The following is a 26,841-nucleotide window of genomic DNA, read 5'->3' on the forward strand; positions in this document are numbered from 1 at the left end:
GTGCGAGAGAGCAACAACAAATTTGTGGAATGATTTTTATTATGTTTTGTTAACAAAATCCGATATTTTTACGTTCAAAAAACGCAATGTAACTTTTATAAAAAAAAGGTTAATTTTTTTACATTTTGCGGCTGAGATGTCTTTTTGTATAATTCAAGATTATGATATTACATTGAATGTATTGTTGTAATTTTTAAATGTATACAAAGTTTAACGATTTACCACGTGCTAGTTTACATGTTTCACAGCACTAACATCATTATCGATTGTGTACATTACGGAAATATTCCTTGTAAATCAGCAAGGAATTGCTAAAAGCATTGCTTTGCCAAGGAATTATGCAACTGCAATCGTAAAAAATAATTTCGTTTGGCATTATTTGCTTTTACACATCTACTTAGTACAAGAAAACTAAGTAAAGTTTTGGAAAAATGACAAAAAATGATCTATTTAATGCTGATCATTTGATCAGCATGCCAGAGCGCTTGAGAAGTGTTTTTTGGCATGAAGAAGACAATATTTATTATAATAATTTCTCGTAAGTGATAGCACAAAAGCACGGAAAGTTTGAGAACGACTGGATAAATGTTTTTTTTTTTTAATGGATTACAAAGACTTTCCACCACTAAGGTATTCTTTCGTCTCTTTACCTATGTAGAGTATAACTTGTTTGTACTCGGCCAAAGCTTCCCAGCTTTAAATTAAGAGTTTGAGTAATTAAAAAATAATTTTCTTTGTCTCTTTTAGCATCAAAATCCTCAATCCACAATTGTTGCAAGTCGGTGCGGTACGGCAGGTGTGACACATTCAGCCAAGAAGCGCACTCAATTCTTTGAAAAGGCATGTTTACGGTCAAAGACACATCACCCCTTTCTGCACAAATGCACTTTGTTTGGTAAAAGTGCAACTCGTTTCCGCTCATTTTGGAAGCCCGAGAATAACCGTCCGATAAAAACGTGCGTTCGTGTTTGATGATGAATGTGTGAGGGAAGTGCGTCCATACGCGGCGGTTTGATTTCCTTTAGCATGATGTTGTATCGAGATAACCGGCGATGCTCCCATGTGTGTATGTGTGCGGGTTTTTAGCTGCATGCATGTGCAAAGCCCAATAAATAACAGCAAATTGACATATGACACTCGTCACCGGTGGTACACACCTTATCAACACGCTTCTAGTTTCACGTACGCGGGCTACAATCTCGCTGCCTTGCGCGTACCGGTAGCAGAACAAAACTAACGAAGCTCGTTTCGTACTCCTCCACAAACACCCAATCACAAGCCCACCCACCCAGACGCGCGGCTAAGAGCTCCGGTTTATTGGTTGGCCGTTTGGTGGACGTCTGTCATGCTTTCGCTTGATGTCAGTGGGACGCGCGCGCGATTGTTTATAAGCGGAATGCTGCTTTCGTTGTACGAAACGCTGTGACAACATTTGAAACACACTCACACACACACACACACACACCAACTGTTGTTGATGTTGTCATCGATAAAGAGGCTTTGATATGGTTAGGGTCGATTATTTATTCCCGCCATATCGTCCCATCGTCTGAACGGTGTCGGCCTGTTGTGTGTGTGTGACGCTGTGCCCTCAGAATATGTGTGTCATCCTTTCCCAAAGCCCTTAAAAAAAGATGTCCACTTGGGCTCGGCCGGTGTTGCAAGGATGGGTGGCGGCAAGTGGTTTCGCGATTGCACACCACCGAATACATTGTACAGTCAGTCAGTCAGGGTAAAAGAAAGTGAAAAGCGTCTTCTCTCAAAAGAGTGTTTTTTTTTGTTGCTGTTGTTTTTCCCTGGCTGGTTGTCCACCCTTCGCTAGAGGGCTGGGTGGCGGCTAAAGATTAAGGAAGCAAGCAAGCAAGCAAAAAAAAAAAACACCGACGAACCATTCGGTTGCGCTGTGAGCCACCACCACACGCGGCACATTGTGTGGAGTTCCGAAACCTCACACTACGAACTGGTGCTGCTGCTGCTGCTATGTTGTGTCCCTTCGCCAGCAAAAAGTGCCACCAAAGGCGAAAACCTTCAACACGATGCCGGTGCGCTACGAAACGAAAGGGAAATGTCTCGACTTTTTTTTGCTGGTCCTTCTTTTCCTGTTGTGTGGCAACCATGCCCTTTTTTCCTACTGCCATGCCTCTGCCCCTCTGGCTTTGATGTTTACAGACATCGGGGAGGACACCGGTGGGAAGTTTGCCATTGGCGTAACTGTTGGTGTGTGCTTCCTTTTCGCCGGGTCCTTTATTATCAGCCTGCAAACCACAATCAAGCAACCGGCAAAACGTCAAACACACACACCATATATCTCCGTGAGTCGGTTGGTTTGGCTTCACGGGTTTTGGGGGCCAGCGTATACTAAATCCCGGAAGTTCATTATTTTATCGAGCGCGCGTGTGGTTGGACTGGAAAAGTCACATGGTAGTCATGGTATAGAATGTGGCGAGAGTGTTGGATTGGAGTAGAAATTTCTGAGCTTGCCTCAATCTCAATTTCAAGACTTGTTTTGCTGCTAAATACTGAGTTAGTAAAGGCTTCAAGTCCTATGTTTTGGTAAGGTTATGTAAGAAAAATCTCTTTAAACCCCGAACTTGAATCAAGCCAAACAACAAAACCGATATGAAAAAGTACGCGCATTCTTGAGGCTTTTAATTGGCGCGAATGCAAAACACAAAAGAAGGACAACGTAAACGGACTAAGATAAAAAAAAAATACACGAGTACAATACAATGCTTTACGGGAATGAATAGCGGCGAGGCGAGACCTGATTGTGATGCGAGTGAAGGATTTTTGCGGGGGGGGGGGGGGGGGTGGTTTGCTGTTTTTTCCCCTCACGCCACCATTTGCACGTGGCCCCTTTTCGCAGGGCGAGATCCGCTTTCGTTCTCCCAGGCTGCTGTGTTGTTCCATATTATCCCATCGGGGTGGGGGTTGGTTGATTTGCGAAAAAGGACCAACCTTTTCCCAAACAGTGAGGTAGGTCCGGTTGTAGAGAAGAGTCTTGGATGGATGCAACATTATCAATTTCTTCTTCATTCGGCAGCAGCAGCAGCAGCAGCCAGCATTTGGCATCATATTTTGAAGGTTAAGAGTGAGCGACGTGATGCTGTGTGTATACAGATATTAAGATAATTATTTAAATTGTTCTTACTCAAGCAAGAGTCCTTCAAATTTATTTGAATGGATTGAAGAAACTCCAACTTTTTTTTCTTGGATACAAGATTTCTTATCCGGCGACTCCATCTGTCTATATGCTTCTTTTCGCACAATGCCGGGTGTATTTAAAAATCAATTTCAACGCATACAATACGCTCGGGAGTTTCTCTGTTCTGTGCGTCCTTTATGTGGGCCAGACCATCATTGACTCGTCGGTGGGGAGTGAGTGCAGTAGACGAGTAATAAGGGATCATATTGTGGCCTATGCATAACAGACAGAGCAGACAGACACGGTAGGCACACCATCCTCCACCAACTTCACCACACCGATTTCTATCCGCCAAGAGTTGCCGCGTTGCTTTACGATCGATAATCAATCTTGCACATGGTTACCCTTTTAGGCACCCTCGCGGGAATCGGAATCGGGTGGAATTGCGCCCGAAGAATCGAACTATAAAGGCTCCACTGTTGCGCTCCATTCGCTTCGCTCTGTGGCGGTCGATTTACGCGAGCAGCGCCTTGTATGGTGCCGTGATTAAGGAATGTAACGCGCGTTCGCCTCGCGCCACACACACACCCTCGCTCCCTGTAGCCTCTGATCCCTTTGGAAGGACTGACAAGAGGAGGGTGAGACTGGTAACTAAATATGCATCCACAAGGATACAAGGATACACAAGCTCCCGCGTGTATGTGGCACGGGACACACGGGCAAAGAGTCAATTTAGCTGATCGTTTGGTCTCCGCTTGAATTCACGAGAGCAATCTGCACTGCCGCGAATGTTGGTTCCAAACGGAAAATGGAGAAGCAAAGAAAAAAAAAACAACAAATCCTCGGAATGGACGAGACCCCAAGCTGCTGGCATGGGGAGGGCTGGTGAACGATTGCGATCTTTTGGCCCGTCCCGTCCCGGAGATCTCTCGACGACGGTGGAGTTTCTCGCTTTCTGTGGATGCAAGCGCGAACTCGCTCAAGTCAGCCTCGATCAGCCGTGCCAGTGTGTTTCACATCATCGTGGCAAAACGGAGGCATGATTTCATCTTGAATGCTGGTCCCCATTGCTGGAACAGAAGGTCAAAACGACGACGACGACGCCAGCTCAGCAGAGCAGCGTCGAGCATCACCACAACCGAGAAAGCGCTGGATCTGCCTGCGTTCCTCACCACGAAACCAAGGGGCCATGGGCGAAGGAAGGTAAAAAAAAAAAAAAGATAAATCCAACCGTTCCGTGCTGCGGTGGCAATATTTCAAATTGTGCTGCTGTGCTGGCTGCACCTTGATTAAATGGACGTGGGCTCTGCCGATTCCTATTCCCGCAACCACCACCCAGGTTACCTTTCACGACGATGGCACGGAACGCAAAGTTGTGCCGTTTGGTGTGTGTGTGTGTGTCGGGAGAAGAGCCATAGCAAAGCGAGATTGGATAAACGTGGTCCAATGTATTATTCTTCTGCAAACCACCGTACTTCTTTGCTATCTCCGGTGCCCGGGATTCTCTCGCGAGGAATTGGCGAGGCTCGTCTGACATTTGTGTGGGGCCATTCTTTTCTGTGATGGTTGGGTTTAAATTAAAAAAAAAAAACGGGTGGCCAAGGGGAGGCCGATGGTAGAAGAGCTTCGTCCGGCGTACGGGATAGAGAAACATTCGACGTAACTAGTAATTAGCCATTTTCCATGGATAATTTTTAAATTCGTAGACAAGCTCGGCTATTTTCTCGTCGTCAGGAAAAAAAAGGTGAGACGAGAAGCTAGAAATGTCAAATTAATATATGCTTTTCGCTATTCTATCAAGCGCAAACAGTTAAGCTGATGATTAGAACGGAATAGAGAAACATGTAAAAGGAAGAGAAATTGTTGATTGACTCATTAAACATCCATTGTGCGTTGAGCCGGTTGAGGTACTGAGGAGTTTGTCGAATTAGTTTTCTTTGAGTCCTGGACTAAACCTGGTTCTCGATTTAGCGCTCTTGAAGATGATCGTTTTAATAACGTATCCAAACTGAACAAAGATAGGTCAGCTTTTTTTTTGTTAATATCTCTCAGAATTTGAATTTTATGTTGATCAAAGTGACGAGACCTTAGACTCAGACTAGAATAGTCACAAATATCATAGAAAAGAAAGCACCTTTATGGTAACATTCTGAATTCGATGGCTTATGTTTTCGATTCGCTGTCGGCACCCCGGTATTGACAAGCGTTGCCATGCTCGTGATACACTTCCCGGTGCCGGTTGCCTCATCATGGCTTAATGTCTTAATGCCTACGTTTAAAGCGAAACAAAAATCAGCTGATCGGTATGTTTCTGTTTGCCCGTGCTCTGTTCCATTCTGTACAGCAGCTTCTCTAATTGATACATTTCCAAGATCACTTCTACCGTGGGGGGGTAGAAGACGTTAAGGCGAGCGTTGCCAGTTCCATAAATCAAATGCTCTTTACCGGGTAACGGAACGCCGGTAGCTGATTTAATGTGTATCTTCTTCCTGCTATCCACCCGCGGAAGCACAGAGAATCCTTACTTGGACGTGCTAACGTTGAACTGTTTTTATTGCACACCGGAGTAGGCAACTGCTTTTCACACAGTAAAATGTTAACTACACACCCAGTAGCAATATTGTTGCTCTTCTGTGCCGCTCATCCCTTAGGACGGAAAGTAAAATTAAAAATCCATCCCGCAGGCTAAGCGGTGGTGGTAAATTATCGAAAATTAATAAACGAAGGAAGATAAAACCGAAACGAGGTTGAAAATGCAAAGCAGGGACTGAATTTCGCACCTTTCCCAAGCCAGCCGCTCGTTGTGGGCACTCCTGATTTATGATTTTGCAAATTGTTTCTCCCATGCAAAAGCCACCCGGCCTCCCCGATGCTGCACTTTGGCGTTCCACGGAGATTGGATGCCGGTTTTTCGTTCTCTGTCATCCGTCATCGCCGTCATAAAAAGGTGTCCGGTTTGTCTTTCGTGGTTGTTTCCCCTTTTTTTTGGTGATGTTTGGTATGCTTCCATTCAGTTCGCTGCCAAGCATTCGGCAGGTCGTGCTCTCTTGAATTCTTAGCCTTTCCGGTTATTTTGAAGTTTGGTGCGCCTTCGGTTTCGCTGCCGAAAGGGACCGTTAAAGGCTTTTTATTGCTTGCCGTAAAGTGCTTTACGTGATGTAAGCTGTGCGTTTCTTCGCAAAAATTAAGCAGCTTGCCTGGGAACTTATCACACGGGTTAATTGCAATCGTGTCCTGGCGGATCCGGTGACAGAGGGCTTACGGGTGTCATTAACGATAACTTTGCTGAAATACTTGCTTTGAATAATTTTTAGTTTGTTAACTTACAGCCAGCAATTGACTTCCTACTCCGAAGCGCTGATGGCGTAAACATCATTGGTTTGAAGCTATCCTATGTTGACGAGCCCTAGGAGCTGTACGAAGATCTCACCAAAGTACAGCGAACCATAGTCTACATGGACAGAGGAGACTTGGTAGATGGAGTTATGGAGTTGATACGTCCGACAGAATGGCCGGCATCTGCATAACTACTGTTCCAGAATACTGGGTTTGGTATAAAAATCAATCAAGGCGCAGAACAAAACGAGCAATTCTTTCTCAGCTCGAACTTCAGGCAGCAATTTCTTTTTCCTCTAAAAATCAACCCCCAAGAGTTTTCTGCTGATCATGGTAAAGCTGTGTGTTTCTCATCAACATATCTCACTAGACGATCAAACTTTTAATCTCCGCACTCCTTTGACTTCTCTCGAGCAAGCGGACGGCAGAAGCAGGGCGTACCTGAAGCATAAGGTCGTCGGTATCATGTGTCGTAAAATGTCAAGTTTTTAACTTATCGTCCATCGAGGAAGTACATTTTAAAGGCAATAAGCAGGAGGAGGCAACACAGGATGAATGTGGGCGAAAACGAGAGACAGAGAGAGACAGCGAACAGGATTAATATTTGTTTTCCTCACTCAATTGGTGCTGATCAAGTGATCCTCGTTGCTTTGGTAAAAAATTGAAATGCGTTCGCTGTTTATGCCGGTTGCTGCGTTGTTCTTCCTCGCCTGGAACTTCAGCGAGTAAGAACAGCGTTAAATATCGCGAATAGATGATGATCGTACTCGGGGCGGGAAGTCTTCTCAGGTTGAAAGGCAAGCGCAGATTAGGTTGCCAGAGGGGGGTTGTGCGTACTCTGTTTTGCTCTTTTTTCGTTGTTGCGATCGATGCGAACTTCTACACCATCGTTTTGCGCTGCGAATGTGGTACAAGCACAAGTTCTCTTGGGCTTCCCCTTCCCCGCTCAGAATGACTAGCGCTTGTTGAGGAGATGGTGGTTTCATTTAAGGTTTTGGGCTACACACACTTTTATTCGCTCGTGTTCCATCCGTTCGTCCCACAGGGGCCGCCTGAAGATCGTCCGTAGAATGGTTCGCGGTTTTTGAAGCGGACAAGACACTGGATCTTCCGAGGCAAGAGAATGACGCAGCCTTATGTGTGTGTGTGTTGTCTCTTCTGGTTGTCGGGTCCCGGATGGCCGCTTTGTGTATGAGTACTTTTTTCCCCATTTATTTATTTCTTCCTTTTGACCCGGGTTTTCGCGCGCGCCTCTTTCGTTTGGCCCCGGTTGTTCCGGAGCTGCGGCGTACTCGGGGTTCCACTTTTGGTTTGGGCTGTCTCCCATTCTCTCTCTTCATCTTCATTATTCCACCCCTTACAATAATATGATGGCGATGATGGTGGTAAGGGGTTGGGGTAAGCGCTTCCCTTTTGGATACGGTCAAAGATGAGATTCTTCGTGGGGCATTTTTTTGTTTCTTCTCATCCACGTCTCCCGTACTTTGTGGCCACCCGTACCAAACAAAAAAAAATACTGTGGGCAGCAGCGCTTGATGAAGAGCGCAAGGAGGCTCACAAACAACAATCTTCTATACCCCCGTTGGCCGCAGAACGGGCTGAAAAATATAGCTTGAGATTGGTTCTGCTGCTGCTGATGTTGGTGCTTGTTTCTTACCAAGCAAAAGGCCAACCCAAGCTCTCCGTTTTGCCGAGAGGCGAAGCTACATTAAGTTGTGCGAGTTGTTACCCGGCGAGTCTCCCGGTGTTGTGTTTCGGTTCGAAAGCACATCGATGTTGTGTTGAGTGGCGTTTGTTCGTTCTTTTTTGCCCACTTCGCTCGCGCTCCGTGTTGCGTCGGTTTTACACTGCATGCTCGGTCTTTTTTATATGCATTATGTTTCTGTTTCTTTGTGGTCAGTTTTTTCTTCGGGCCCTCCGGTCGCACACCGTTGCATGCCATGGTGGTGGAGGAACCACAAGAAACGGAAATCCCGTTCCTTCTCTCTTGTTATTTCTCTTGCTGGTTTGTCCCAGCTCCTCGGGTTTGGGGCATATTTTTCTTAGCTTCTCGCGCTTGACAGAACGCCAAACGAGACAAGAAAATAAATACCACAAGCAAGGTTAACAGCAGGCATCACCGTGGGTTGGTTCGGTAGAGGTAGTCGGACAATTTTAGCTATAAATGTAAATCTTAATCAAAAGTTAACCATCTATTGTATTTCTAAACTAAATTTGATTTTCGTATTCTGGTCAATAACTACTTTATCGTGCTTATAGCAGAGGTACTGGCGATCTGTATCCGTTGGGGACAATTTCCAGACCTAAAATGAAGAATTGAAACATCTCATGACGTTCCTGGTATTAAAATAATCAGACTGATGCTTTTGATGTGTGTGGTAACTTTTTATAGACTTTATAAGAAATTGAAATACTTGTGTGACATAGTCTTGTAGTAGGTCTGGGCGATTACTAAGAAGTTTTAAAATTCGGATTATAAACATTCAGACCGTTTCCTAGTGCACGGGACAGACTATCTAGCTATGACATGATCGAGCTAATGAAATCAGAAATTAGAAGCAAAATATTCTCAAAGTTGTAGTGTTAAAGAAGAAGAGATAGAAGATGTGTTGTTTTTAGTTAATATATTACCTTAAGATGGACTTACAACCCAATAATATTCAATAAGATCAATTTTAAGAAAACCAATGTAGGCAACACTTAAAGTTAGGGCTTCAAAAACGTTTACAAACATCTCTTTTGATTTATTTTCCTACTTTTTAGTTATGGCAGTATATGGAGCATATCCACGAGTCTATTAAAGCGAATTACTTAAATTTTGTCCGACTGCCGCTATCGGTCGCGCCCATCGTTCGCAGCCAAGAGCGGCCGGTGCGACGATTGCCAGGATGTGGTTCCAGCAGCCATTCTTTTGCCAGCGGAGCAACCATTGGCATCGTTTCTTTTCCCGCTCGAAGGTAGTGCTGCTGCTGTTGCGGAGAGGTTGTTTGGCTGATTGTTGTTTCGAGCGTGCTGTGGTTCATTCTGTCCAACATCAGCGCAATCGCTCGTTTATCTTACGAGACATACACACACCGACGGTTAAGTGTTCTTTGCTTGCGAGCTGCCGTTTCATATTCCCCAAGATGAGGTTCGTTTCGCATTTCACAGTTGGCTCCGTAAGAGCTTATCCGGCAGAGCAAAAAAAAAAAAAATGGAAACGCTTGTAAAGCAGCTAAACCTTTTTTGAAGAAGCTGACCATCATAAGTAGTGTGTCATGGTGGTAGGCCTGAGAACGTAGCCGTGCGCTGATGATGGCGGTGGTGATGATGCTAGAGAGCCCCGAAAAGGCAACGAACAAAGTTAACTTTTGAGAGGCCAAAATTGAACAAAATATGAAAATCATTCCATTCCGGCGTGTTAGGTGGCTCGCACAGCTGCTGCTGCGCAAAATTATTGAAACGTGAAGCAAAGCAAATGAGATGATGACAGGCCCGAAGAGGGAAGGTTGCCTGCCGTTAGGGAGGCGATTGTGTTAGTGTATTTATTTATTTTTTATTATTATTTCTCCCAAAAAATAATGTTGTTTGCCTGGTACACGACGACCGAGAAGAGCACCAACTTTGTGCATGTGCATTTTTTGGGGAGGGCTACACATTTTTGAAGACGCCAACCAGAGCAAGCACGGGCACAGGGCAAGATGATGATGAGTTCTTCTGACTGTTCCCATGAACGCGCTGTTCGCTTATCCGGCTTTTGTATCTTTTTTGAAGCGAGTGCGTGCGCTGCTATCCATCCGGGGTCCGGTAACTCAAACCATTTCCAAGCTCTCGGCGGTCGGAGGTGTGTTGTTGGTTTGTTGCTTTCGCGTTTCCCGCATCTTCAAAACGTTGTTTCGAACACTCGGGGGGATTTTTTTTTGACACTCGGAATCCGGTGGAATTAAGAGTGGGACTTAGAGCGAGAGAGAGAGAGAGGGCGAAGAAAACTATCGCCACCGCGTGGTTTGTGCTTTCGAAAGCGCGTTTCAATTTATATGCTCCGTTTTGCCGGTTTCTCTTTGCTTTCAAAATCGCCGGTTCTCCACTTTGGCCACGTCCGATTTTAAAATCTTTTTTTTGTTTTGCTTCCTCACTCGATGCGCTTTCTCGCGTTTTGTTTTTCCCCTCGCGGTGCCGTTGCTGCTGTGGTGTTACACTCAGGCTAACTTTTTGTACAACCGTAGCATTCCGATTTTCATGCTCGGAGGTGAATTTTCATGAAGTTGACAGTTGAAGACGTGAGACACAGTTGTGCTTTTGCGAAAGGGAAACGTGCAAAGTTGCCCTATCGTAGGAGATGACACGAATATTAAAACTTCCCTTTTATAACCATCCTTTAAGTCGCTAGGCATCTCAAGAAAGTCACTTTTTTGGGATTTAACCACCAAAAAGTGATGGCTCTTCTGGCTGATCATTTCATCATCTCCATGTTAACTGACGATGATTGCTCGAAAGCGATGACAACTTTTCTCCCACCAACATTTTTTGGTTAAGATCTACTAGACTGTTTCTTATAGACTAATGTCTAACTCCAGGTTCATGCCAATAAGCCGACAACTACTGATGTTTGGTCGAGCCATCCACAAGATGTAGACCGATTTATGCGCTAGAGTCAACGGTAGATTAACCTCTCAGCTGCACGTGGCAATAATTGTATTAGTCACATTTTTACTATTTTTTTCAAGCTCGACTTCCAATCTACACAATTTTCCCTCAACCATTCTGCCTTTTGCTCTAGTTACACGTGTTTCAGTTATCAGTCTAACTTATTTTCCTCTTTTTTCTCTATTTTCAGAATTCGTTGCTAGATTACCCTTCACGATCGCTTCAGGACATCAGGACATGTGTGTCAGTTGTGATAAAAATCTTCATCTCTTTTGTGACGATAGATCACTGTTCGTCTGTCCGGCTTCCAGGACTCTCCAATACTAGTCCGGCGATTGCGACTCACGATCGTCTTAGTAATATTCGGACTGGCAAACACACTGAAGGCCATATGTCCTATGATCAAGCTCAGGCCTCTATTACTATTCACAAATTTGGACCAATAAGTCGTGCTAATTGTAGATTTTGGAGTAGGATGCGAAAGTGTATGCTGTGGGTTCTGTGTATTTTTTATTTTTTATTTTTACCGTCCGTGCATTTTACTCCGTCCAGCCGAACGTGTGATGCATGATTTATGGTAGTTTTATTCACCGAGCTAAAGCAATAGAAGAAAAAAGAAGTGATTTTACATGCCCTCCCCATTTTCATCCACTAGGGAGATGTTTTAGGGCCTGTTTGGCGACCACCTGTTTGACACCGCCGACCGACCGAGAGAGAGATAGTGGAAATTTCGCCCGCGAAAAGCGGTTGTGTTGTAGTGTGTTTGGTTCGCATTATTTATTTATTTTTATTTGTTGGGTGCTGTTCAGTATGGAACGCGCGAGCCGATAGAAAAGTCAACCAGTGTGTGTGTGTGAGTTGACTTTTCGTTTAGCTCATGACGCGTGTTTGCTGAAAAGCTTGTGCGTGTGAGAGTGTGTGTGTGTGGGTGCATATTATCTAAGCTTGTTGTGTTGTTGTTGTTGTTGCAGGAGGAAAATGCGTCCGGGCGATTTGTGCGACGAAAAGTGTGATTGAAATTAATGTGTAATGTTGTGTATCGTGTTGTGGTCGTATGAAAAAAATGTGTGTGTATCTGTGCCGCCCACTCGCTCGTGTGTTTGGTATGTGTGCACTGCTCCGTGAAGCAGCTTAAGCCAAGTGAAAGAAAAAAATAAAGCCGAGTTTAGAAGAGGCGTGCGAGAAAGTGGGGTGTGGAGCATGAGAGAAAGTGAGGGGGGATAGAAGAAGAAGAAGAAGAGAAGTAAGAGGAAGAGGAAGAAGAAGAGAAGGAAGAGGAAGAGGAAGAAGCTGAAAAGTGAAGGTTAAGTATTACTGGAGAAATTATCAACAACATCGGTTCAGATTTTGTTCAACCAACGCTCTTCCCGACGTGCTTACCCGCCGCACACCCGTGTGTTAGCCTGCGTGAGTGTGTGCGTGAGCGTATGTATGCTTTTATGCGTAAGTGTGTGTGTGTATGTGCAACCGTCGTGTACGTGTACGTTTGTAATGAATATTGTGTCGCGTGTAGTCGAGTTGTGAAGTGAAAGAACCGTTCTTGTGAAGTAGCGTCAACAGCAGGAAAAAGCGCGCGCGCGTTTGTGTGTCCAGCATCGTCAGTACCGGAAGGAAAGCCTTCAACATCTTACCCAACAGCAATGTTGGCATCGAACAAGCGCCGTTCGAGTAGAACAGTAGCGGCCGAAAAAGCACCGTACCACAGCAGCAGTTAAGTGGTGTTGTCACGGGAAAAGCAACACGTCAACGCAACCGTCGACAGCCGCTAGCAGCCGCCATCTGCCGCCAGCAATTCGAGCGGCAGTCGTCGCCAACGGCACAATGGGCGATCAGAAGAGTCAAAAGTCGGGTGGTGGGGCTGGAGCAGCCAGTGGAGCGGCCGGTGGCACTGGTGGAGCCTCCTCGACGGCAGCCGCCTCTGCCACGACCACGACGACAACGTCAGCGGCGGCCACACCAGTCACGACGCCGCAACAGCAGCAGCAACAACATCATCAGCCGCCTTCGCATCATCCGCATGCGCAGCAGCATCCACATCACCATCAGCAGCCGCCTCCACCACCACCGCCCCATCATTCACATGCCCCCCATCCGCTGCATATGCCGCCGCATCCGCATCAGCACCATCACCCGCACCACCATCCTCCGGGACCGCCGAGTGCGGGTGGTGACCATCAGCCACCGCCGCCGCCGGGTCATGGGCCACCGCCACACCACGCATCGCCCTACGACCATCACCATCCCGTGCCGGTATCCGGTCCGGGTGACGCCACGAATGGTGGAGGCGGCGGCGGAGGTGGTACGGGGACGGGCGGCAGCGGAAAGGATGAATCGCTGCCACCTCCACACCACGGCCATGGGCCTCCACCACCACCACCGCACGGTGGTGCCGGTGGTCCACCGCCACCTCCAATGGGTCACCACGGGCATCATCAGATGCAGCAGCATCACGGGCAGGTGTACGGTCAGCCGCCACCGCCACCGCCGGGCATGCAGCACCAGCAGCAGTATGCGCCCCGCTACCACCATCACCATCCGCATCATCCGCACGATCCGAACGTGCAGCCGCCCGGGGCAGGCGGTGCGCCCGATCCTTACGCACACTATCACGCGCATCGGATGGGCGCGGCAGCGGCCGCCGCAGCAGCTGCCGCAGCGGCTGCCGCCTCGACCGGTGGTGGTGCCGGTGGTGGAAGCGGTGCGGGAGGCGCGGGTACACCGCCTCCGCAGCACACCGGCGGTAAGCCGGCTGCCGCGGCCGCCGCTGCAACAGCAGCCGCCGCCGCAGCGGCAGCAGCAGCCACCGGCAGTCCGATGCATGGGCGGCACAGTCGCTACATGTCTCAGCAGCCGACGGCCGCTGGTGCGGGCGGTGCCGGTGCTGCCGGTCAGCCACCGCCTGGCGGAGGTGCTAATGCACCCCCGCCCAGTGGACCAGCCGCCGGCGGTCCTACGCCGACGCTTAACTCGCTGCTACAATCGCATCCACCGCCGCCACCTCATCCGGGTGCGCCACACCATCGCTATCCGCCGGCCAGTTACGACCCATCGGCACCGCAGGGACAGCAGCAGCCGCCCGGGCCCGGTCAGCCGCCGGGTCCAGGTGGTGGCCCACCACCTGGCCAAGGGCAGCCCGGTATGCATCCGTACCACGGTGGACATCAGCAGCAGGGTTGGGCACCTCCGCCCCGACCCTACAGTCCACACTCGCAACCGTATCGACCACCACCACCGGTAAGTAGTTGTTCTTGCATTTTCCTAAGCGCCCTGATTTCTAACTTTTGAAGTTATTATCTCAAATGGGGCAAAGGGACAATAATTCGTGGTATAACTACGGACGGATTGATATAAAGGCAAACCTGGCCAACAATTCGACAGAGTTATCCGAGCTATGAACTGAGCTGGATTGTCGTACATCAATGCTATTTTGGAGATCACTTTACCTTCACCGATTATCCTTTTCTTACTGCAATGCTTCTATGAAACCTATAATCCTTACATTCTTCGTTAGAAAGTTGAAAGTATTAACTTTGGTGTTATGCTGTCTTTTTGAAATAATCGCCAAAAATAGTCCGCCACCCATGAGATGATGATGAACCGGGGGAGTGGGACTCGCTTGTCGTCGGTTCGCATCAACCCGAACGATCGTTCTGTGACACTAAGGCGAACCGTCATCACCGTCATCAGGCATCATCAGCGCGCCAACAGAGAGATAAAAGTCCTGAGCGCTCGTCCATCGGCGCGCCACGGTTTCGTGCAAATGGGGTTTATAAATAACTGCATGCAACCGTTGCCTGCCGGCCGGAGCAGAGTGGTGGGTGGCCAACCCGGCCGACGACACACATAACCGCGTGGTCGTCATGCTCTTAATGCAAAGCTGTCGATGACGCACAACAAATATGCCGGTTGTGTTGTGGTATGGTGTGTGCGAGTAGAAAAACACGCCGGTAACTATAGACGGCCGCGCGCTCTGGCCGGATGGTTGACTTTTGAATATTTTTTCACGCTTTGAATAGTGAATGTGTGTGTTTGATAATTGGCTTGGCCTCGTCAATGACGTCATCTTGTTTGTTTTTTTTTTGTATCTCCACGCTCTGGTACAATCATGGTAATGACAGATTCTCAAGTGGTGGTCGTCAATGATGAGTGCGTTACACGTAACTCGGTTACTGTCCGGTGCAATTGCACATGAGAGTCTAATGCAGAATGTGATTCAGGGTAGGTTCATTAGTATCTTGAAGTTCGTTTGCTGCTGTGTTCTTGTTACTAAGCAATGCGTACGTCTTTAGCCTGGCTTATTAAATAAAATGTCGACCACTAGTTAGTAACAGATTTTCGAATTTTATTGTTTAAAAGCAGTCGAGAAACGTCTCTCTCAAAGCTCTATATAGGGGATAGAACACTCGTTACTCGTCAGCACATTTAAAATGTCTTCATTCGGAAAAGCGAACGAGAGAAATTTGAAAATCCTTCAAAACTGATGGAAATCATTCACTGAAAGTACGATGGATGCATAATATAAAGAGTACATCAAAAGGTGGGAACACCGAGAGCACACTTCTACAAACATGCCGCCCCATTTCCGTCGTAAAATAATGGTAGACGAACACGAGACGAGACTTAAAGGAAGGACTGTTCTTGAAATGGGGTTGATGCTTCCAAGTCTCTCGTTATTCTTACCGAGTTTTGTGCCCGTCTTTTCGGGCTGTTGAAAGGTTGTGTTGGTACAGGTCATGGCTTGAAAAAGGACGGCGTTTTAGCATTTCTTTTTGTGTTCGGTCGAGTATCTCTCAGTCCAAATGGCTAACAAAAATGGCGCGAAACAGCTATGATGACACCGTAAAGCAATCAGTGAAGGGTCGTTTTAAATTCTCACTCGTCTTACAAATTCTGAGTAAACTCACTTACGCAGCCTATTCGTCACAACAAATCGTGTTTTTCCCTCATTTGGATTGGTAAATGGATATTTTGAACCAAAAACTGAACCAACCACCAGGCGTCTCCATTCACTAACGAACTGGGCTTTCGCGACTCCTAACTTGAATAGATTGTTATCAGCTTGTTTAATCCAAGCCATTAAACCACGTACGAGCAAAAGGATATTCGATTACCAAAAAAAAGGTAAATCAGTAAAAACATTGCAAACTAGTCTAAATCCAATCCAATCGCACCCCACACCGGTCAGATAAGGAGAGCATGACTCGGAGAGGTTGGAAATTTCCATGGTGAAGCTTCAGCCTACCATTTACCTTGCTGCTCGGTTCAAGTTAATGTGTGCGGAGGCTCGGTTGAGGTTTTCTACACACACGTGTGTCCTTGTAAGGCTCGAGAACGGTGTACATCGGGAACGCACACTTGCTCTCTTGTACAATTTCCCGGAACTGCCGGTTTGTTTGTATGTGTGTGTGTGCCAAGGGTTAGAGCGGTATTGTGTGGTCGACGTTTTTGGGGATGGTGGGGCCGAGCTGCATTTATGCGTGATGTTGCGTTTCAGTTAAACACATTGGCGCGCCATGCCTCTGCATCATTCTGGAACTGCACACCAACCATACAAACGGCAATAATGATGACCGATGCGCTATCGAAATGCGAAGCCAAGCGCAGCCGGCTGCAAGCAGTGGGTGTGGGAAGATCCTTTGCTACTTTCGCCGTCATCATCTCCTCGGGCGAAAACGGACACGGAAAGTGCACACACGCCTGCCGCTGCCGAACAATATTGTTGTCCATTTCGGCTTTACCGTCGCGCTTTTCTTGCGTCTTTTCCCTCCCCACTATTTTCATCCTTTCGCTTGGTGAAATTCTAGTGGAGCAATTGGAAAGGGGGGGGGGGGGGGTGTTCGTCGTCACCCATCCGTCGTCGTCGTCGCCGCTCCCGATTCGCAGCAGCAAGCCACCAGGGTCGGAAGCTGGAGACTTTCGGCGAACGTTCAGTTTTTCGCCGACAGTGAAGCCTACAAGAGGTGTATTTAGTGTTGTGGCCCACATTTGCAAGTGCTTTTCGTACACACATACACACGCAAAGAAACACACTACGTAGTGCCGATAAAGTGCAGCCGATCGGCGCGCAGAACCTGCCGCTCTCTTGGCATTTTTGAATTTTCCGTTTTTCCACACTTCTGATATCCTTTCGTGTTGGTGCAAAGTTCCAAAGGCCGAGCACCGCTGCCCCCCTTACTTCAGTGGGTGGAACAAGTGATCTGAATCTGTTTGCTAAAGTCGTCTATCAGGTCGTTTTCTGCTTTGCCGCATTTTTCAAACTAATCTTTACTTTATTGGTTGGAAGAAAGAAGAAAGAAGAGAAGAGGAAACTCTTGCCATCCCTTCACCGCAGTTGGGGGAACCATCCTTTCTTTTACTAGAACTGCCCATTTAATCGTCGAGCTGGTGATGTATTGGCTAGAATCGAAGCTAAGCGCCCTCTTGTTGTTTCATCCATCGTAAATAATTTTAAGCGTGTTAAGGGTTTGGTTGCCTGTAAAGCGGCCGTAATTAAACTAATACTCTCTTTTCCTTCTCTCCCGTTTGCTCACGCCGCTTGCTTCTTCCAACTGTACAGGTAAGCGTTTGTTAGACTTTTTAAACAGTTTTCCGATATTTCAAAGATTAATGAATTTTAAACAAATTTCAAATCTGCATTTTGGTGTTATTCTTTGAATCCGAGAACACCGTCAGCCATCTTAGAACATGGGTGCGAAGATGTCGCCGTTTTCGGTTGCAAGCGAAAATACATGCGCAAAGCATATGCACAGATATATGGTACAGTCTTCAGGTTCTCCAAAGGCTCTTAAATAATCGATCGTTGCTATCGCATTTCGGCTTTGTGCGTGTATTTGTGTAGCACTGCACTATTACCAATTGTTTATAAATCACGGGATGCACTCGGTGTGTGCGCGCTTGGGTTGTATCGGATGCGTTTTCTAATTATGCTTGATGCAAGTATGTGCGTTGATGGACGCTCATCGTACATAGAGAAGCACAAATACACCGTCACATTTCATTCCTTGGTGTGTGTGCGTGCGTGTGCTTAGCTGCTATATACGCACTCGGCTCTCCATTTATCCTTGAAGAGATTTGAATTTCCTTGCTGCTCGGCTAAACGAACACCATCAATCCATGTCCTTTGCACGGTCGGTGAACAGGAGAGAGTATCAATCAAAAGTTAATTAGCGAAATTAATTGAATGACACCGAAGACAATGCACAAACACGGCGAGTGTGCGTGAGAGAGAGAGAGAGAGAGAGAGAGAGAGAGAGAGTGAGAGGATCAAACAAACCTACGGAATAAGCGAATGAGAGGTCAATGTGCTTTCTTGAGAAGCTAAGGTAACCTTCTACGAAAAGGGCTTCACGTAAAATTTTAGGAAACGGCACAACTGGCGTTACACTGTTTTAGAAATTGGTAACTGATGTTGGGAAGTCATCGGAACACTAAAAAATAGTAAATACTCTTTGTTTTGTAACAGTCAAAATTTTTCGAAAGTTTTTGATTCAGTAGACAGAATTGGACATTGAACATGGACCTATAAATCTAGCAATTCGAAGATTCCCGTTCTTTACCAGTAGCGGTGACTATGTTCTTAACCTCGGCAATCAATTAAGCCGGATTGGTAGGAAGGAATCTGTCCGACCTGAAGGTTATAGACGGTGACAACAGTCCTGCATCGGTCATTTGATGTGTGAAATTTAGTACATTTCACCTGTGTCAAGTCTCTGTTCTAATCCAAAACCATGACTGGCTGTCTGGATCAACATCAGGACACCTGCATCTCAAGCTAGCTTTTCTGGTGATTAATGATTATTGCATGATTTTGACAACGACTGAAGAATACTTCATTTTAGTCAGTCTGGAGGTCGTCGTTGAAGTTAATGACAACTACAACTATTTGTCCTCAAGTTGTTATGTTGTATGTATGTTTTTTATTATAGTTTCATTCTCAAAGTATGTCAAAAATCTGAAGCTTTTAACAGCGGTTTCCCCATAATAATTCCAGATTAATTTCCACAAAACTGCTTCATATCAATTTGAGTTGGGTTGGATGGTGATTGATTGATTGTACTTTGTTTTGGGTCAATCTTCGCTTTTAATGGCATTTAATAAAATCATACTTTTCTTTGTCATTCAAACCAATAACATAAATATTGGTTTTTTGTGCCATAATAGTTATCACGTTTGGATGCACTTTAAATTAATCAAGAGTCCTTCCCATTGCAAACCGGCAATACGTTGATCATGCTGCTGCGAGCAGGAAAACCGATTCGCCAACATAATTGGACGATAAATTAATACCTCAGCCCAGGATAAAACAATCATCGATCGGGGCCATTGTTGTTTCACTTGTTTTTATCTCTTTTCTCACCCAAATTGCCGTGATTGATGCAATCGTCGTAAACTTTGTATTTCAGATCCTCAATTTGAACTCGTGCCGTCCGCTACCTTTTCACACCCACGGCGCCCGGAAAAAAGCGTACCGTTCCCGTTACATTATACTCTCGCCGCACGTCGAACTCTTCTCTCTTCGCCATTTGTCCCATTTGCTCGTACCGGAAAACGCTCGTTTTAGTTGAATAGTTTTCCCCAGTCTCTTCCTTTTGTTTTTTGTTTTCCTCCGCACGGGAAAGCAATCATCCCGTGCGTACTGCTTCATTTCAGCAAAAGTTTCGCTTGGAATGGTGGTCGGATGCAACGATTTTTATGATGCACTCGATTTCACCGACCAACCGACCGCACACACACACCCTTCGCAACGGTTTGGAAATTGAGTTCTTCCCATAGGTCATGCACACTACAGTGTAGAGCCCGGCCGTGCCCTACGCAGCCGTTCGTACATCCATCACGATTTTGTATCCTTTTTTTCTGTTGCGCCGGTGTCGGAAACTCATTACTTCCGGGCAAGCGTAAACGAATACATCCGTTAGCTAGACTGTTTCTGTGTGTGTTTTTTTTTTCGTTCTGCTTATCGTTTAGCCTCGAACGTGTCATCGTTACCAACATTTATGGCACAAACCAGGTGAATGGAACCGGCCGCAGTAGAGGATGGCTTTGGTGTGGTGCAGATTTCGCTCGTTTACGACGGTCTGGGGCGTGACTTTTGTCACTTAATTTGTACCTAGGTATTCACGATCGCGTCAATTAAAATTTGGAGCCAGCCATCCAAAAAACTTCCAGGGTGTGAGAGCACGTGGAAATTCGTCCAGTAAAACTAACTGATAAATGGAGTTTCTTTAGTTTTTGAGCTCGTTCAAAAGCACCCTGTTTTGGTTAGATATTCTGGGAGTTGGTGTCTTTCTGAGCCATGCGGAATGTCTACTGTGTATTTTACTGCCTAAAATTTGTCCTGACTAGTGAAGAATGGCAGAAATGGTAGGCTGACACCCTGTCGACTTTTTAATGCCGAAAAAGAAGAACTTTGTTGACAAATACTAAGGACATTAAATATATTAGTGATTTTTGTAATAGAGTTTTTGTAATATATCTATAAAAAAATTTACTCAAATTTAATAAATTTGAACCAATGTTTTTACTAAAAGTCCTCAAATAAATTAAATTTTTCGTGTAGAATAGTCTGAGCTTGTTCTACTCTGCAAGCTAAGAAAATCTTCACAAGAATTCATTCCAGCTAGAGGACATAAACAGTACTTGAAATGGTAAACTTCGGTCCGAATCTCGTTGATACTTACCACAATATACCTCCTTTACCTTAGCCAACTGTCAACTGTAATGTCTTGCGTTATGTCCTTTCGGTTGGCATTGCTACAAAAAGGACTAGACCTGTTCGACGCTTTCACTCTAATCGATCGAAGATCAGATGTATCCTCCATAAACCATCAACTCTTCTCCGACATAAAGTCCTCCCTATACTATCATGTGCGTCCTGGGTGTTGTTTTGTACGCTGGTCCTCTCGAGCCCATAGAGTCCTTGCGTCCTCATTTATTCGTTCAGCGTCCTGCTTGAGTTAGAGCTGACGACGGTTAGATTTTGGGGTATCGTTCCACCCGGAAGAGCCATAGTTTTCTTCCACAACCGGAAAGGTGGAAGAAACTTTCTCAAGTACGACGACAGTTTGTACGTCGCTCCAATGGAATTGAAACAAACTGGAAGCGAATGTTATCCACAAACTGGCCTCACCGGGGTATGCTAAGGCTCTCTGTCACAGGATATACCGAGTAGCGTTTGCTTGCCGAATAGTCGCACCCATTGCTGGTGGAAGCGTAAAAAGCTGCCGCCCGGCGAGGTCTGGGTTTTTATCCTTCCCAAGGATCTCTCGAAGCAAACGTTGTCATCGTTGCCAACAGGACAGTTGGATGGAAAGCCGGTACCGGGACTTCTGACAAACTGCCACAAATACGTATGAGTGTGTGAGTCTGAAATTGCTGCACGCTTGCTCCACACGCTCCTCCTTGCTGCACAGGAGCCTTCCCAACTGCGAAGGTACCACAGCTAGAGCTGTTCATCGGCCTCGTGGTTTTAGTTTAGAGCAGGCAAAGACTTCTATCTTCGCTTCGCCTTTACTACTACAGTAAGTAGCTTGGATTTTCGTTACTGAACAACATCAAGCTCCTCCGGTTCTCTTCAGATAGCCGAACACGAATGCGCTGAGCCCGTGGGGGTGTAGTCGCCGCCGGCCTGGGGGTGGTTGATTGCGAACCGAGCATAAAATACTACCATCAGCGCAAAGTTGTGGCACTAGGAAAACTGGCAAGCAACTGCCACACGACTACGGCGACCGGGTAGAAGTAAAATCCATGGCACAAAACCACTGTCAGCGCGGGTCCGTGGCGCAGGGGTAGGGGTGCGGTGGGTGTGCACAAAAATGTGTTTTGCCTTCGGTGTAGTGCCTGGTGGACTATGTGTGTGTGTGTGATTCGATTGTCCCGACTCTTTTGCTGCCAGTGCTGGAGCCCAATGGCACCGGGAAAATGTGTTCGGTGTTTTGCTGGCCTGGTCGGTGCCCGATGCTAGCTAGCTGCTGGCTGCTGGCATTCATTCGTTTATGGCTGGCTAGTGTGTGGCGCTGGCTTTTCTGGTGTGCTCGGTAGCGATGACAAAACCGTCCCGGAACACTGGGTGCCATTTTGTGGATGTCAAAGGTCAAAATTATAGAAAATCCTTATAGCCATTTTATAGTGTTAAAAATTCAATTAACAGTTATTTTTATTGGGATTATTTATTTTACTGATGTTCGAAGTTTATTTTATTTGTATTTGCAAATAGCTGCTATACTTGTCATAAAATCGCTCCGGTACACAATAATTTTGACCAACGGGGAAAATCCTTTCCAAACGCACGCTTCAATCCCACCGTGCCCGGACACTTGGAAACACAAGGATTGCCCGACCGAGAGGCACATTGGAATAAAACGGATAACGATTCCGGCACGTGGGACACACGCCAACATTGTCCCTGTCTGTCCCGCGCCCGCCTGCGCGCATCCTTTCGCATGTGACTCCCTTTTTTTTCGTGCCAAAGGAAGTGAACCGCGGCGAAGCGACCGAGGAGAGAGCGCTTTTTGTTGTTGTGCACGCTTCAGCTCCGTGCCCGTAGCCGAGATATAACCACCAACGCAACCCTCCCCCTTTTTTCGAGTGGGAGGATTTCTGTATTTGTGTGCGGGTGGTGTGCGTCTGTTTTCTAACCCCCTGTTTTTCCCGGCATTGGCGAACACAAGCGGGGGAGGGAGCGCAAGAGAGAGACAGAGAGCGAAATGTAGCAGAAACGCAGGCAGCGTGAGTGATGTCCCTTCGGTTTTTGTGAAGTTGTGCTTGCGAACGATTTTGTGCTGCCATCCTTTTGCCACCCCATCACATTTCGGCTTTCCCGGCTTTCTCCACGGGGATTGAAAGACACATTGGAAAGGAGGAATCGTGTAACGGGCAATGAATGAGTTTTCTCTAGCTGGAGTTTAGCAGAAATCGGAGGGTGGGAAAAAATTGAAAACAGCAAGCAAAAGGATGCTGATCACTTCACGTGGCAGTGCTTGTCGAGTTTTTGTTGTTGTGTTTTTATGTATTTTCCAAATTTTTACTGCTGTATCTTGTTTTCGCCATTAACTACCAGGCGCCTCCATCGGGGTTCGATGTATAATCGCGCCCGTTTCTCTTTCTGAACGTAAGTTCGCGTCGGTTAACCGGCCAATTTGTTTTTTTTTTTTGTTAGAGGAGGGAAGCTAGTTGGGAAGGTTGGCGGAATTCCGGTCAGTAAATGATCCGTTTAACGGAAACATAGAATTGCACAATTGCGAAGGAGACAGGAGAAACAATGCACTATGCAATTGCCCGGTTGTGTTATTTGTTTCTTTCGCTTTCCACTGAAATCGAATTGCCCTCGTTGGTTTGGCTTGTTGATTGTTATGATTAAATCATTGAAGGGTTCTACAACGGTGTGCGGGAAATATATTTATGTTCCATTATATCCAGAACATCGAACAGCTCCAGATCGTTTCTGCTCCTTGCATTTCATGGGAGGAACAATTGCACAATTCCATAAAATTACAATCTATTACCGTTTTGTTTTTCCTCTCACTCCAAAATTTGCACAGCATCAAAAACACCTTGCGTGTCTTCATTTCAATCTGTCTTTTATTCGTCCCCTTTTGTGTTTCCCATGTGCTCCAAAGCGCCCAGCGCTGTCAACTTCAATATGGGTGCAATATGTATTGGAAAGTGTTTCCGCTTCTGGTGTGCTCGTTCACCTCCTCGTGCATAATGTATTTCGCCTGGCATGGTTCTAGAGCGAGAGACATAATAACGGGCGGAATTTTGACAGAAAGTGCAGTCTCTCTGACAATGCGGGTTTCGGGTTTACGGTGCACCGAATCGGGTACTCGAAATAGAGTTATCTTAGCGCAATAGTGTTTTCGACATATTTAACTTATTTATGTATCTAGCATACTTTATCCAGTCAGCTTACTTTTTTTTTAATCCCATAACTTTGCTGCCAAGCGTCGGTCCCTCATTAATTGTATCCCTTTCTAGCAGCACTGGAAATGACAGTTGCCACGTCAATAGCTAACTCAGGCTTACAATAAAAGCGCTCTCACCACTACACGACCATTTGCTTCAGCATTATACATGCCCTACTCTCTTTCGCACACACACACACAAACCAGTTAGAAACCCGATTGCTATGCCTGAGAGAGTATGCTGCTGCTGCTACACCACGGCAACTCGAAAGGAAAATCGATATTTGCCACCCTTGTGTTGCCTGGTAGGGATCGTCCAATAGCATCGCACTGCGAAGCTTCGAATACTGCTGCAGAGTGTGGTGATGGTGTTGGAGGATTCAACCCTCCACTCGTCTCGCCACTTCGTCCTGTATTCGCCGCCCCCTGTGTGTGTGTGTGTTAATACAGCTTTTTCCAGTGGAGCGTCGTCGCATTCAGGCAGCAACATCAGCAGCACACCAGGCACCGGTCGGGGGCTTTTAGCTGGTCAGCCATTTTGTGCCATTGCTGCCGTTTGCTGATGGCTGATGGGCGGAGCTTGCACGACACAAAATGTTACCATCGTGTGTCGGCTACGTACCAGGCGCCTCCATTTCGATTCTGCAGAAGGGAAATGTTTTTGCTGCCTTTTTTTTTTTTGGCTACCAGAGCACCAAGAGACAAATGCCTTCACGTGGTACGGGTTTGTACCAGCGAATTCGTCCTGTTTGGGATTAATGTTAGCGCTAGCATGGCGGGCGCACGAACTGAAGCGGCGGGGAAATGAGTAAAAAGGACGGGCAGGAGAATGGGCGTGATTGGCAACAGGGGCGTTTACGTGGATTCTTCACCATCGCGCGCGTTGATGATGCAGCGACTGAAAAGCCGGAAAATGGATATGGTGGGGTGCTCGCTGCTGCTGTTGTACACCTGACGCAAGCCGGTGTCGCGCCACCAGCGTGTGGAAGGATGGAACACAATTTTGCAATTGCTTGCCACTTACTGATGGAAACAATGGCTTGACTGTGTAGTAATGTGTGAAGGTGGAATTTTACGTACTATTTTTCCACTAGAGAGAGACCTTACGCTGCTGCCACTGCTGCCGCTGGATGGTGTGCAGTTTTGTGTAGTTGTAAATCCGACTTTTTTTTCGTCTCCTCCGGTTTTCCTTCCTCGACCATCGAGTGTTAGTTTCTCGGGAAGAAACTCATCGTACCTGGAATGCTGGGCACCCATTTGCTGTGTCTGGTTTTTGGTGGAATTTGAAACAACTGCCACTGATTATTCAGCAAAAACTCGTCCTGATGAGCGTTCGGAAGCTGGTAGAAATTATGTAGCATTTATCTAACAACACGGCACACGGTAAACACGCACCAGCCGTTGTTAGAAAGCGCACAGTAACAGGAATAATTATAGTTACAGAAGCCGAACAGTCTAACGGATAAAGTTTCGCTTAACGCATTCAGTAGTACTAGTTCATACACATTCAGTGTGAGAGATTGTAGGATTTTCATCTTTTCGTTCCAAATTATTGTAGTAAACGTTATAACCCCCTGATTGTTTGTAAATGTTATGTGTTAATTTTTTTATACGTTTTTCAGTAATGGAATAATCCTTGTAAACTGTGGTTGTAACAAATTTCTATTAGTAATGAAATGAAATATTTTACACAAAATTTTCAATTGAAGGCCTCTACTGAACGATGTTGGGATTTTGATCCACTGAATGGAATTGTTTAATCACTTAGGGAAATGCTTCAAATAGATAGTGAAATCATGCAATCTCGTTGTGGAAATTTGCATTCCTTTTGTGGAGTCTTTCATGCATGTAGAGGAGACTTGTAACGTGACTGGGTTTAGCAGAGAAAAATGTAAGCTATGTTTTGAATTATTTCCGCTATCGGATTTAATATGAAATAGTAGCCAAACACTTTTGTAACTTGGGTATTCCAATAGGAACATACTATAAGGATGGGAAACAGTTTGGCGAACGTCGGTGTATTTATTCGATTTGTTACAATGAAATCCTGACACCGTGTGATATTAATACTGTCCAACAAACGGACGGGTGTGCTGTTAAACGTTTTTGAAAACTGTATCGATATCCGCTCAGCAGTAACACGCGGAAGAAGCGATAAATTGTAAACACACATTCACTGCATGCGTGGTGCGTGCGTTGCCTGCATGCACGTCAAAGAACTAATAACACGCAGCACACACGGCCGAGTAGAGCTGCATGAACGACTATCCAGCAAAACAGGCATTGGTCCTCTATCGTGTTGCAATGGGTGATGATGACGATTATGGCACTATCCCTAGCACACGTACCACCGGATCCGGTGCAGGCTGACGGTTGTTTAATGTTGTTAGTAGTCATCGTTTCGGCGCTACAAACGGCTCGAGGGAGGATGCATCTTTCCCAAGGATACACCAGTGGCTTTTTACTTTGGTGTATTGTGCACCGTTATGGCACACGACTAAATCCGACTCATCATCATGATGATAAGCAATGGGACTTACGGCTGTTCACCGAATTTGTTGCCGTAATGTATTGATTGGACGTTCGGTCCTGTTGGTGTTTGTTTGACGGCAAAGTGAAGACCGGATTGGCTAACGATGGGGGACACTTGTGGAAGATGTTTTGAGACTGACGTTTGTTATTACATTGTAAATGCTTTGTCAAATGAGCTTGGAGCTATTGTGAAGACACTCAGTACATTGTAGAATAACACAAACTTTAACTTAAATTTGCAGCATACAGAAATCATGTTTCGAAATGGTTTTAATATCTTTTTTCTCTATGCCTTTTTTTTCG

At 46.1% G+C, this 26,841-nt stretch overlaps 1 protein-coding gene across 18 annotated transcripts in view; it reads left to right on the forward strand.

Annotated features, from left to right (window-relative positions):
- Positions 1-26,841, forward strand: part of LOC118507703 (trithorax group protein osa-like) — a 107,000-nt gene that overhangs the window by 2,506 nt on the left and 77,653 nt on the right. For 11 of the 18 annotated variants that reach the window (XM_036046575.1, XM_036046590.1, XM_036046588.1 and 8 more), the window contains exons 2-3: positions 11,763-11,873; positions 12,079-14,341. In XM_036046575.1, coding sequence (XP_035902468.1) covers positions 12,929-14,341 — 1,413 coding nt within the window. In that variant the 5' untranslated portion in view covers positions 11,763-11,873; positions 12,079-12,928. Of the gene's footprint in view, positions 1-11,659; positions 11,685-11,762; positions 11,874-11,910; positions 11,961-12,078; positions 14,342-26,841 lie in introns of those variants that run through there. The other 7 variants (XM_036046578.1, XM_036046582.1, XM_036046583.1 and 4 more) reach the window with 5 other exon arrangements.

Source organism: Anopheles stephensi, chromosome 2, assembly GCF_013141755.1.
Source record: "Anopheles stephensi strain Indian chromosome 2, UCI_ANSTEP_V1.0, whole genome shotgun sequence".
Classification (NCBI taxonomy): domain Eukaryota; kingdom Metazoa; phylum Arthropoda; class Insecta; order Diptera; family Culicidae; genus Anopheles; species Anopheles stephensi.